General features: G+C 37.4%; 1 protein-coding gene and 1 pseudogene across 6 annotated transcripts in view; one reads left to right on the top strand and one right to left on the bottom strand.

Moving 5' to 3' along the window:
• The window catches only part of LOC105749276 (urea transporter 1-like), a 98586-nt gene extending 94513 nt beyond the window's left edge, over positions 1-4073 (top strand). For all 6 annotated transcript variants that reach the window (XM_031946003.1, XM_031946005.1, XM_031946006.1 and 3 more), the window contains one exon: positions 996-4073. In XM_031946003.1, the coding sequence (XP_031801863.1) occupies positions 996-1169 (174 nt within the window). In that variant the 3' untranslated portion in view covers positions 1170-4073. The remainder of the gene's footprint in view (positions 1-995) is intronic.
• A 1618-nt stretch (positions 4074-5691) lies between these two features.
• On the bottom strand, positions 5692-9857 carry LOC100934665 (annotated as a pseudogene).
• Positions 9858-14625: the final 4768 nt, after the last annotated feature.

The following is a 14625-nucleotide window of genomic DNA, read 5'->3' as shown; positions in this document are numbered from 1 at the left end:
CTGATTTTTCCCTCCCAACATAATTCATAAAGCATTGTGTATTTTTAAAAAGTTAATATACATGAATAACTAGAAAAAAAATTTAAAAATAAAAAAAAGAAAGGCCTCCTATAGGTGTTTAGGGGTTGCTAGGTATGCAGTGGATTGAATGCTGGTTCTAGAATGAAGAAGATTCACCTTCCTGAATTCAAATTTAGCCTCAGACACTAGCTATGTGACAATGGGCAAGCCATTTAGCCCTGTTAGCCTCAATTTCCTTATCTATAAAATGAGAAGGAAACACGAAACAACTCTAGGATTTTTGCCAAGAAATCCAAAACTAGGGAAACAAAGATTCAGAGATGGTTAATCAATTAAATAACAATAACAAAACTAATAGGAATTAGTGTTTGAGTTTAGTTTTGAAGAAAACTCAGAATTCTAAAGGAAGAGGTAGTGGTAAAGAGAGAATGAGTTCCAAGTATGTGTGCCATTCTATACCAAGATCTCCTACTAACCCAGGAGAAGCATAGGAGACAATATTATGTATGGAGATTGCAAGAAGGTAAGAATGGCTAGACAATACAATTCTTGAAAGTATCAATGTACATTGAATCTAGAAAACTAGGTTAGAACCAAATTGGGAGAACCAAATTTTAAATGATAAACAGATGAATTTATACTTTATCTTAGAGGTCATAAGGAATAGAGGCAATAGGAAATCACTGGAGCTTCCTGAATATGGTGGGAGAGGGAACAAGGTCAGGGAGAGGAATGGACCAAGTAGAATATATGTGGAAGTTCTAAAGCTGGAGTTCAAGGACCTGGGTTCAAATTTGATCACTGATGCTTACTATCCATGTGATCTTAGGCAAGTCCTTTGACCTTCCTGAGGCTGTTTAACCTCAATTTATTAACTACTCATTTGAGGGAGTTAGATGGGATGATCCCTGAGGAGAACATTTCAGCAATCCAGAAAGACTCAAGCTACCTGTTTCCTGTTTCCTCTTTTCCAGTTGGGGTTGCCATCATGCACCTGGCCCTTCTGCTTAGCCACACTCATCTTCCTTTTGGTAACAACAAAGAATCACTCGATCTACAAATTGCCACTGAACAAGGTGACTTACTGTGAAGAAAACCGCACCTTCTACCTGACAGCAAAGAAAAAGTTAGCAGAAAGTCCTTTGTGACAGAAGGATCAAATCAAAGCCAATCTGTCTGATTTTAAACCAGACAATACCATCAACTTGCAGTATCTGTAAATTAATATCTTCTACTGTCGTAGAATCTTTTAAACTAACCATATAGCAATTTACTACTATTTGTTCTTGATAAAAAAAAAAAATCCATCCTTTTCTCTTCCATGTAGCTTTCTGTTAAAGGTCAATAAGATGCCTTTTAATTTAGGCTTATCTAAACCTAGAGCAGCAAAACTACATCTCTCTGGGTCTCAATTTTCTCAGCTGTAAAATGAGAAAGACCTCTAGGTTCCCTTTCAGCTCAAAATCCAATAGACCTATTCTCTGACCAGGAGCAAGGGGCTGCAGTTTTATAAATACTTGATTTGGAGGAGAGTTGTAGAATAAAGGATGTATTGGTCATAGGTTTAACAGCCTCCACTTACTCAAAGATAAGAGGAAGTGAATGCAGAATGTGTTATTGCACCTCTGTGTGATAGGATGGTTATAATTAACAGATACATAAAAAATATTAACAGTATTAATAACATTAAGTCCTGTATCTAACTAGCCTTTAGTTAATAGAACCCAAAGCAGCAGAAGACCCAAAGGTCATCTCAAATAGAAAGGAATGTACTTAAAAAATTCAATGTTGGCTACACAATGAAGTCTAATATTGTGGGCATGGCCTAGTGAATAGTCACTACACCTAAAAGAGTCTCTATGTAATTATAAAAAGTGAAATCAAGCTTTTGTGCATTGTTGCTTTATATTCTCCCAATTTCAGGGCTCTTTAGCTTTGAGTTGTTTTCCCTCTCAGGACAGACAGCAGAGTAGGAGGGAGATGGGATAGGATTAATGTTTCTCCTGTATTATCACTCTTGTTGGAATCTGGAAATGATTTCAAAAACTCCATCTCCTGAGAATAAAATCATTTTGAAAAGAATAAAATGAATGAATTTCTCTTCCCAACTTCAATACCTCATTAAATTCATAGAAAAGTTATACATTGATTGAATTTGCCTTTGAAATACTTGACAGAGCCAATTTATTTTAAATTGATAAAAATCATTTTGAATACACCATGAATAAGAGTAAAAGGAAGTTGGTAATTATTTGCAATTTACAGTCACATTTTCCAGATCAACATTTTTAAAAATATTTTCAGACAGGCTTTTTCCAGGGGGTATGATTACTTGTTGATGTTACTTGTTGAATTAATAGTCTATTAAGTTAATAACTTTTACAAAAAGCATTTTCTCATTAATTTATGTAGAATGATACTATTATGCTTTAAGAAACCAAAGGAGTTTAAACTTCCAAAAGAATGTAGATGATAGAAAAAAAAAAAAAAAGAATGTAGATGATAGCATCTATGACATTTGGATCTATATGCTAGAATATGCATCAAGAATTCCTGAAATAGTTATAGAGCATGATCCCATCACTGTGACTGGTTGATTGAGCTGTCTGCCGGCATCAAGCCATCCAGTGACCATTTAAATTGGTTAATTATATTTTTGTTGACTAGCATGGTACAGATTGACATCTCAGCTAGCTAGTGGAGGGGAATGCAGGAACAATGAAAGCAGCGGATGTATGCTCTTTGGGACACGTCCTCCTTTTCAACACAAGAAGGTCTCAGGTAGCAACTAGAAGGCACAAAATGTATTGCTTTACCAAAAGAAAAGAAAAGAAAAAGAAAGAAGAAGAAGAAGAGAGGAGGAGGGAAGGGGAAGGAAGGAAGGAAGCACTAGAATAACTTATGCATAGTTTAGCTCTCATCACTTCAGAAAGAATTTCAAAAAGGGGAGGTTATGGTGATCCAGCTAAAGACAGAGCATCTGCACTTGGCTCAGTGATCCCATTTGGTTACAGTCTGGAAGGTTCTGCAAGGAAATGTGGTGGTGCTTTTACCCCTTATTGGTCATTATAAAACAGTTCATGCATGCCATCAAAAATGCATACTCAAAATGGAATGACATTTTTACTAAACTATTAATTTGTCAATGGGGAAGTTTTAGAAAATAATGTTTTTTTACTTACAGTTTATAATGGAAAATTATATTTAAAAATGTTGAAGTGATGGACTGGTAGCAGAAAGGTAATCAGTTAATTAAGAAGCATTATTAAGCATATGTGCCAAGCGATATGCTAGGAGATAGAGATGCTAAGACAGCCTCTGCTCTCAAGAAATTTACCTTCTATTCAATGACTCAAGAGATCATAGGTCATAACTATTTTTCCTCTCAGGAAAATACACCAATTTTTCTGATATGGAGGTTCTTCTGATCAAGGCTTTTTGACTTCTTTCATTTGCAAGTGCAATTCAGTTCAACCAGCATTTATTATGTGCCTACTATGTTCTAGGTTCAAAGCATACAAAGAAAGAGAATAAAATACAGACCCTACTCTCTAGTAAGTCATTCTAAGTGTATACCTTCCTATGGAAAAAAAAGATTTTCAGTGTTTGAATTGACATTTATTGTGTCAGAAGATTTGTGAAATAAAAGCCTTAGAAATCAGGAAGAACAACACAATAGCAACAAACAATAAAGAAAAAAAAATGTACAGGTTCTGAAATCTGTGCTCCGATATGTGAATAAACAACAATGGAGCTAATCCATGCATGATTCATGCTCAGAACGGATCCGTGGTGGGTGAGTTTCTGTTCTGAATAGAGCAACTTCTCATGAAGTGATTTCACACAATTGTAAATATAATCATTTGAAAGCACTGTAAATAAAATAAGCTAAAGTGGTGTTAATTTTCTTGTTTCCTGTTACATAATGAGTATTATTCTAACAACATGTATATATTTTTATCTTTGTTCCACTGAAGAGCACTTGTGTGTATTTTTCTATCATATATGTATTATGTGAGCTCATAACAATAAAAAATATAGTCACACATGTATATTTATTTTGTATTTAATTTATACTTTAACATATTTAACATGTATTGGTCAATCTGCCACCTGGGAGAGGGGGTGGGGGGAAGGAGGGGAAAAATTAGAACAAAAGGTTTGGCAATTGTCAATGCTATAAAATTACCCATGCATATATCTTCTAAATAAAAAGCTATAATAAAAAAGATATATATAGTCACAATTCAGTCACATGTGCTTGTTTTAAAGAAAAAGAAAAAGATGATGGATGCATAGATAGATGATGGATAGATAGATAAATATGATATGATGTAATATTCATTTATCCAATCATATTTATTAAGTACTTTCTATGGCAAGGAAGATAAGACACAAAAACTTAATAAGTATAACATAAGATTACATAATAAATGCATCAGAGGCACAAAACCAAAAACTTACTTTGTGAGAGAAGGAATTGGGAAAGGAGAAAGAGCAAGAAAGGATAGTATAATGGCTAGAGAACAGGATATGAAGACATCAGTTCAAATTCTATTTCTAATGTTAATCTTGTAATCAGGAGTAAATCATTTAACTTCTAAGGCCCTCAGGTAACTCTAAGACTCTATATAGCACTCTTCACCTTTTTGCACATGATCCCTACCTTTACTTTTAATCCATTTTTTGATTAAAATTCAACCTGAAGACATAATTGTTCAAATTAAACAGTATAGCAAGATAATTGACAAAATTGACAGTTGACTAATTATGATACCATTAAAGTGTAAAGAACACACATGGAGTCCTTGTGATCAAGGCAACATATATGGCCAGATACACCTGTGGCCAAGACATATGCTCAGAGGCAAACACATATCTCTGGCATTAGAGAGCTTCCAACATCCTCTGGTGATGTCTCTGAACAAGCCAGAATACTTGTATGCCCTGTTTTCTCTGTTGCCTGGGGTAGGTGGGTGGCACAGTAAGTAAAATGCCAGGCCTGAAGCCTTGGAGCTGAATCTTCCCAAGTTCAAATCTGGCCTCAGAGCATTTAGTAGTTCTGTGACTCTGGGCAAATCACTTAACTCTTTTTGCCCCAGTTTTCTCATCTGTAACATTAGCTGGGGAAAGAAATGCAAAGCACTGCAGTAGCTCTGCCAAGAAAACTTCAAGTGGGGTCATGAAGTGTAGGACCCAAGTGCAAAATTACCAAACAACAACTTTCTGCACCACATGCTAGTTGCTAGACGGCTTCATTTTTCTCTGCTGCCACCACTGGGTTTCTATCTCTGGTCTCTACTCAAACGACCTTGGCTTTAGGGTCTCAGTTCTGGAAAACCCTTAGTCCTAGACCAGTGGTTCTCAAACTTTTGTTTTCAGTATCTTTATCCTATTAAAAATTATTGAGGATCTCTCCAAAGAGTTTTTGTTTATCTGGATTATGTTTATAGACATTTACCATATTGGAAATAAAAACTATTTTTGAATTTGTAGACCCTCTAAAAGGGTTTCAGAGATCCCCAAGATTCTCTAGACAAGAACCACTGTACTAGACTGTTGGGGTTTTTTCTCCCAAATGCATACAATAATCTAGCTAGCTAAGGAAAGTCCTCTGTATTATGTACACGTGGTATGCACAATTCTTCTGGAAAGCATCTGCAGCAACAACTAAAAAGTGTTTTTAATTTGGGCTGCTACAAAGACAAGGATTCCCCAGTCTTTTTCTCCCAATTCTCAATGTAGTTGGACACTTCACACTGAAGTTCCCAGTGGCAGGGTTCTCACAATACTTCTTTATCTCTTCTTGCTACTCCTCTGTATCTTGTAATTCAAATTTGTAGGGGAAAGCCCAAGCACCCCCAAGCCCGAGTCAATCTTCACTATTCAGTGGAACCATTCCCTGGCCTTGGGACCTTCCCTTCACTCCAGAACACTTTAGTCATAGCTAACAGGACATGGGCACATGTTTGCACTTCTTCAGGGCATCTATGCCCTCTTGGTCTTCCTCTAGAATCTTGCCTCAAAGAACATTGTTTCTGACCAGAGGATGCTCGGTTTGGGATATTCCTGAAGTTCTTTATACTTTGCCATGAGTATATTTGGCAATATTCTTCAGTCTAGTTTGGCATTTTAACCTCATAGATTAGAATGCCACAAATTTGGATTCTTTGAATTCTTCAAATGAGATTTCTCCAAAACAACTCTTGTTCTGGTTAGTTTTCTGACCTTCTATAATCTTTAAAGTAAAAGTAAAAGTAAAGTAAAAGAGGGGATACTGATACATTGTTGGTGGAGTTATGAATGAATCCAACCATTCTGGAGAGCAATTTGGAACTATGCTCAAAAAGTTATCAAACTGTGCATATCCTTTGATCCAGCAGTGTTTCTACTGGGATTATAAACCAAAGAGATTTTAAAGCAGGGAGAGGGACCCACATGTGATAAAATGTTTGTGGCAACCCTCTTTGTAGTGTCCAGAAACTGGAAACTGAGTGGATGCCCATCAATTGGAGAATGGTTGGATAAATTGTGGTATATGAATATTATGGAATATTATTGTTCTGTAAGAAATGACCAGCAGGATGAATACAGAGAGGCCTGGAGAGACTTACATGAATTGATGCTGAGTGAAATGAACAGAACCAGGAAATCATTGTACACAAGAACAACGAGATAATAAGATGATTGATTCTGATGGACGGTGCTCTCTTCAACAATGAGATGATTCAAACTAGTTCCAATTGTTCATTAATGAAGAGAGCCATCTACACCCAGAGAGAGAACTGTGGGAACTGAGTGTGGTTCACAACATAGCATTTCCACTCTTTTTTGTTGTTGTTTGCTTGCATTTTATTTTGCTTCACTTGTGTGGCACAATAATTGTATAAATATATATATATATATATATATATATATATATATATATATATATTGGATTTAACATATATTTCTACCATGTTCAACATATATTGGACAATTTATCATCTAGGGGAGGGCATGGGGGAAGGGAGGGAAACTGGAACACAGGGTTTTGCAAGGGCTAATGTTGAAGAATTGTCCACATATATGTTTTGAAAAATAAAAAGTTTTAATTTAAAAAAAAAGTAAAAGCCATTAGCATGTAGTGTGGGGCACTTCTTCAGACTCCAGTGATGGGCTTTCTGGATATTTCAGTCAATTCTCACTGCTCCACAGTCTGCCCTTTCATCATCCAGTTTGTTGAAATCTTCCTGGTGCTTCAAGACTTCTTTCTAGAGATTCTAAGTAGTGGCAATATTCCTAGCACCCATTCATATTTCACAGATTTCACAAATAGTGAGACCCACTCATATTTATTATCCCCGATTCAGGTTTCACAACACTAACCAGATCCTTTCACTGTTGAAGTTGTCCTAGAAATCCAAGGTCTCCTTGAGGTAGGTGCATCTCCCACCAAACACTTGGACTTGGTACCCATGAGGCAGAGTATCTCAGCCTCGGACTAATGGGCAACTGCTCTGTGTAGGAGTCCTTTGAAAGGATGTCTGATGTTATGGGCCAAAACTCTTGTACTTCAAACAAGAATTCTTACAAAGTGTTTAAGTCAGTGGAACTGATAAGACAATGGTTATCTAGTTTAGCATGGTGATTAATAGTTCTCTAGTTCAGTATATGAACTTAGTACTTCATATAGTTCTACAAGATTCACACCTATGATAATATAATTAAAATAAAGCAAATAAGCTGGGACACACTCAGAGACAGATTCACTCCATCTCACAGCACTGGTGGCTGGGCTCCTGCACTTCCCTCACTGAGACCAAGGCTGGTCTGAAGGTTCTCCAGAAAGCTGCCCAGCCCCAGGCAAAGAGGCAATAAAGAATTTGGACTTTATCCCTGGCTATTCTCGTGGTGATACTGAACGGAAATGAAGGCTGGTCCAGAGACCTCAGGAAAACCCACCAAGAACATTACAGTCTGGTCCCATGGTTCTCAAAGTAAGCAACTCACAGTCACCCACTCTTTTTACTAGGGAAAACTCCCAGGGGAAGACAAATAGCTTGGGCACACGCCAGTGCATTGTGGGCAACACAACTATCTGCATCCTCTCTGCAGGTAAGTGTTCTAGTTTCTTCCTCAATCACAATTCCATGCCTAACTGCATGCATTACAAGCTGGCAGGTGGCCACCCCCCAGCTTTATTACACTCCTCAGCATCCTGGCTCTGTTAATGACTTTCATCACCACTGAGTATTTCTATTGGCTTCCTCTAGTTTCACTGTCATAATCCAGATGTGCTGATCTCTGGGAATGTTCTCACATGCTGTGTTTAAGACCTCACTGGTGTTCTCATAGGTCTCCATCTTCCCCAAAGCCAGCCAAAGCGCCACAGTAGTGGGGCAGTATGCACAAGTTGGCTTAGCATTATTCTACCATCTTCTGGCTCTTCCAATTCCACAGCTGCCTTCCACAGAAGGGAGTTTGGTACATATTCCAGCGTTTTCCTGAATATATGCTTCTTTTGCTCAGATGTCTGTTTCTACTGGACAAACTGCAGGAGGTAATAAAGAGTTTGTGCTACCCCAGGCTTGACTATATTACCAGGCTATAGATGGACTGCTTCTAGACATACATCTTCAGTCTTGGGTCATATTTCTGTTTCTTTTGTAATGAGGTTTTGACTTCTTTGTAGTTTTCCAGTGATCTCTTCCAGGTGAGCTGAAGCAATACATGCTGGAGGAAAATGGGGATTTGTCTCTTTCATATACTTTAGAAATAAACAGACTTTTAAAATATATCCATGATATCTCTTCCATGAGTGGGAATCATGAATTTCAAATAGGTGACATTACTGTTGGGATCCACCATATTCTGCCCACTCTCCAAATCAGATACCTGGCTCGATCACATATCCATCAAGGTGTTCCTGTTTTGGCCAATCTCCCTCATGTCCCATTCACCTGCTCCAGGTATCATTAGCCCAGGTATCATTCCACCTGGGTAAGGTGTATTAAGATCTCCAAATTTTGCTTGTCAGAGATTAAATGAAGTGTGGTTTCCTTTAGTCTATAAAAATTTAAACAAAGACCCTCCTGTCAAGGGAACAAAAGTAAGTTTTTCCTATCATGCATTCTGCTGGCATTTGTTTCTAGCATCACCAACTTCAGGAATACTTGGCCACTCTTCTTCTGTTAACTTCTGCCAATTTTCTTTTCAGATCTGAGAACATATGGACATTCCATATGGTATTTTTCAATTTCTTCTTTCTCCCTCTGTTCCCTCCTTTCTTTTCTTCTTTTATCTATCTTTTCATCCACTGATGCATAAATAGCACCTGCTTTCTCATCATCTTTTTCATAAGGACCATGTGAGAGAAGACTTCCAGCATAACCATTAAACTCATCATAGTTATGCATTCAAATCTTCATCATCATCTATAGCCTGGTTTTTTCTTGATCTGGGCCTTTATAATCTTCTTGCCTATTGGAGAGTGCTAATCATCCAGTGGATATTAGCCTCCCAATCAGGTCCAATATCTGACAGGGTAGTAAAACCAGTGGCCAAAGGCCCATCTCTGACATATAGTCAAGGTCTCTAGGTATTCCTAAGAATGTCTTCGGCTAGGGGATATCAGGGAAGCAGAAGGGACTCTTATGTTATTCCTCTAAGACTGAGATATTGCAGAACCACTTGCTTATACTCTTAATTACCTGAAATTTTGAAAGGTGGTTCACTGATGGACTGCCTTTATAGGGCACCTTCTCCAAAGACCAACCTACTAAAGTCCATAAAAACTTAACACCAGGTTGGCTGCAAGTGCTAAATTTTTTAGCCCTACAACCTTTGAAGAACATCTACTAAATTACAGAGATTTAGATCTTTGTCAGGCAAGAAAGGAAGAATTTATTAAGCACTTACTGTGTGCTACACATCCATGCTATGTGCTAGGAATACAAATACAAACAAAAAAGAAATTTAATCACTGCCCTCAAAAACTTTACATTCTAATATGGGAAGACAATACAAGAACAGGAAATGAAAAACAGGCTGGAGGGGAGAGTACACTTATAGAATCATAAAGTCCCAAAGGTCAGAAGCAAAGCCAGGAGAAAGGAATGAAAGTTGGCCTGCCAGGATCCCTTTCCAAAATGAAGATTCTGGAAGGAATTGACCGATGGGATAAGGGGACTGGGCAGGGCCAATGTCACAAAATGAGAAGGCTACAGGGAATAATGGATATTCCAGGGTGAAGAAGCCCTACATACTGAGAGAAGTTCCAGGGTGACAAATACACGTCAGTAGACAGAGTACCAACATTGACAAAATTATAGATCCCTGTAGTCATACATTATCTACAGTGTGTTATGGTAAAAATGTAGGAGTCAGTAGGTCTGAGTTCTCGTACTGACTGCTACCAAAAAGCTGTGTGAGCTACATGCAAGTCACTTAGCCATGATCCACAGTTTAAAATGTATTTATCTATAAAATAGGGAAAATACCTAAATACCTAAAATACCTACTATGCCTATCAGTCAATAAACATGCATTAAATGCTTACTACATACCGGGGATACAATGACTAAAGGGAGACAGTCTCTACCTTCCGGGAGCTTCCCTTCTACTGGAGGGAATACAATATATTCAATATTGTATGATTGAAATGCAAATTATTGAAATAAAGAATGATAAGATATGCATTAGAGAGAGAGAGAGAGAGAGAGAGAGAGAGAGAGAGAGAGAGAGAGAGAGAGAGAGAAATGAAAAATGATTTCAAAGGATTTGACCTGAAGGAAACTACGATGGCAAGAGGCAGTTGTGCATTCACTCAACTGTTAAGGAGCCCAAAGATAAAAGTGAAAATCATCTTCTGTCCTCAAGGATACCAGCAAGATTTCCTAAAGGTAACAGGAGGCTTCATGTAGGTCAAATCTCCACCACCTCCTGGACCCTGATGAGGAGAGTCCAAGATTCTGAACCAAAGAGACATTGAAGTGCAATACTTACAGACTGTTATCTGCAGCCATCATCCTGTGTAACAGTTCTGATGGAGATGAAGCCTGGCTGCTGCTTTATAGATGCTATAGATGAAGTTATACAAAAATAGAAGTTCTTGATGGAAATTTTTTACATAACTTGCACACATAAAAGCTATGTTCATTTGTTTACTGTCTCAGAAAGGGGAGGGGGTGGAGGTGGAAGGACAGAGGAACAGAATATGGAATTGAAACTTTAAATAAAAAACATAGAAACAAACAGAGGACCACGAGATTTTTCCATCTAACTTGAAGCTGAAAACTTCCATATGTGTTACTGTCCCATTAGAATAACTGCTCTTGAAACAGAAACTGTCTTACTTTTCAATTTGTATATTGAGGACTTAGCACAGAGCTTTGCACACATTAAGTGCTTAATAAATGGTTTCCCCCCATATATTCATTCATTCATGCAAGGAGCTTACATTCTAATGGTACATTCTAGTTATTACAAAGTATTTTACATATTTATTTCATGTCATCCTCCCAGCAACCAGGTGAAGCAAATCATGTAAATATTGTTAGCTCCTTTCTCCATTTTCATGAATATTTGTGTGAAAGTTACAAAGAACTATACAAATATAAGACATTATTTATATATCTAGGTTAATGCAAAACAGTATATATTTGTTCACTAGGCAATAACAGCAGCTGTGTATATTTTCCATTCTTGATTTGTGCACCAGTCATCAAAGGCTATTAAATTACCTCATGGGTAATATACACATAATGAGCTTTTAAGAGAAGCTATTAGTGTTTGTGAAATCTTTCTCATTTTTTAAGGCTATTGTGTACAGACTACACCTCATGCTCAAATCATTCCTTAAAACTGCCAAGCTGAGTACACACCCTGCAACAAACCCAAGAGTCAGTTCTAATGCATGAGAAGAGCAAAAGTTTGGAAAATAGGGTCTTCTTTGACACAGAATCCCAACTATGATACTTAGTAGTTATATAACCATGGGCACATCACTTAATTCTGAGCCACAGCTCACAACCACAATCAAAAAACTGAACTGTGCCAAGTGGCATTAAAAAATTACAAAGAATTATAGAGAATGAAGCACATCTGTACTCTGCTCTGGGTAGTCCACATCTAGAGCACTAGATTTAGTTCTAGGCATTATAATTTAGGAAGAATATTTATAAGTAATTGTGATATAGGAAATGTTCAAGAAATATAATTTCTGGGTATTCAGTTTATTAATTATGGCTAATGAATAATTAAAGGATAATCAGTGGAGATCATGGAGACTTCTGCATACTTATATGCCTGTGGAAGAGTGGATGTCCTCAACAGGGTGGCAATCAGCTCTGATTGGTTAACAATTAATGAGAGATAAAAAGTTGTCAAACTGTGCATACCCTTTGATCCAACAGTGCTACTACTGGGCTTATATCCCAAAGAGATAGTAAAGAAGGGAAAGGGACCTGTATGTGCCAGAATGTTTGTGGCAGCCCTCTGTGTAGTGGCCAGAAACTGGAAACTGAATGGATGCGTATCAATTGGAGAATGGCTGAATAAATTGTGGTATATGAATATTATGGAATACTATTGTTCTGTAAGAAATGACCAGCAGGATGAACACAGAGAGGCATGGAGAGACATATCAACTGATGCTGAGTGAAATGAGCAGAACCAGGAGATCATTATATACTTCAACAACGATACTGTATGAGGATGTATTCTGATGGAAGTGGATGTTTTTGATAAAGAGGAGATCTAACTCAGTCAGTTCCAATTGATCAATGATGGACAGAAGCAGCTATACCCAGAGAAGGAACACTGGGAAATGAATGTGGACTACTTGCATTTTTGTTTTTCTTTCCAGGTTATTTTTACCTTCTGAATCAGAGTTTTCTTGTGCAACAAGAGAACTGTACAGATCTGTACACATATATTGCATTTAAGATATACTTTAACATGTTTAACATGTATGGGACTGCCTGCGATCTAGGGGAGAGGGTGGAGGGAAGGAAGGGAAAAGTTGGAACAGAAGTGAGTGCAAGAGACAATGTTATAAAAATTACACATGCATATGTTCTGTCAATAAAGAGCTATTAAAATTAATGAGAGAATAAATACTCTCTCATTTAGTTGTGTTTATCCTAATGAGGGGCTAGAGGATGTGATTCTGATCACACAATCTTGGATAAAGAGATTTATCTCTGCTCAGACCACCCTCTGTATAATCTAGAAAAAAAGGGGGAAATCTACTTCCACTCAAACCTGACTAAAACACAATGGTCTATAATTCAGCAACTCACCAAGACTAGAATTTCTTTAACTTTGATCAGATCTGATCCGGTAGAGTAGGTCTTGCCCAATATTTCACCTTATCATTAGCCTTGGCCTTTAAAGGTTGGCTGAATAATCTACAAAGGCTAATATCTGAATGAGGAAATAGGGAGAAAATTTGACAATTCAACAATTGGTTATTAATATTGTTACAACCATAACCCTAATCTCCCAGGAAAACTAGGTTTGAGAACTTAAAATGACCTAGAAATCCCCATAATCCCTTTTGTACACCTTAAAAGACTCTTGTCGGGACAGCTAGGTGGTGCAGTGGGTAGAGCATCAGCCCTGAAGTCAGGGCTCAATTCAAATCTGGCCTCAGACACTCAATACTTCCTAGTTGTGTGACCCTGGGCAAGTCACTTAACCCCAATTACCTTGTGTCCTTCTCTTCTGCATAACATTAGGAGTAGAAATCTCATATAAGACTTCCATCTCCCTGCCCCTGATTTTAATATATCCCCTTAACAAAGAATTGCAATATGTCAGATAAGGAAGCAGGCTAACCTGTTTGCTGGTTTCTTTAGACCCTATAAAAGGCCCTCTAGCCTTTTGTTCAGGGCCATGTGCTTTGGATGCAAATCCCTGTGTGGTCAAAGTCGACTTTAATAAATTCTCCAATTAAAAATTCATATTTCTCAACATGTCTCTATATCTTGCCACAACAATATAAGTAACCATTTCTTTCACTACAGAGTATGGGGAAAGAGAAAGGGTGACCAAGAAGCTGAAGGGTTTTGAAATCATGCCATATAAGAATAGGTTGAAAGAACTGGAGATGTTCAGGCTAAAGAAAATACAACTTAGTAGAACTAATTCTAAGTATTTGAAGTACCATATATGAAACAGGGAGTAGATCTTTTGCTTGGCCCAAAGGCAGAATCAGAAGCAATGGATAAACCAGGAAGACTAAGCTCTTGTGTAATAGAAAAAGAGTCAAGAGCTGAATGAGCAACCTTAGGGGACATTAAGTTCCATATCACTGGATATCTTCAAGTGAAAATTGAACAAGTGAAATTGAATAACCATTCATCAGAATATCAAAGAGATTTTATTCAAGAATGTGTTATAAGCAAGCCATTCTCCAACTAATAAATGGTTAAAGGATATAAACAATTTTCAGAAGAAATTAAAGCCAATTCAAGTCATATGAAAAAATACTCTAAATCACTAGTGATTAGAAAAATGCAAATTAAGACAACTCTGAGGTACCCCTATGTGTCTCTCAGATTGGCTAAAATGACAGGAAAAAATAATGATGAATGTTGGAGGGAATGAGGGAAAACTGGG

Source organism: Sarcophilus harrisii, chromosome 1 (genome assembly GCF_902635505.1).
Source record: "Sarcophilus harrisii chromosome 1, mSarHar1.11, whole genome shotgun sequence".
Lineage (NCBI taxonomy): Eukaryota > Metazoa > Chordata > Mammalia > Dasyuromorphia > Dasyuridae > Sarcophilus > Sarcophilus harrisii.
Note: the sequence above shows the minus strand (reverse complement) of the source record. Positions and strands in the feature narration are given on the sequence as shown.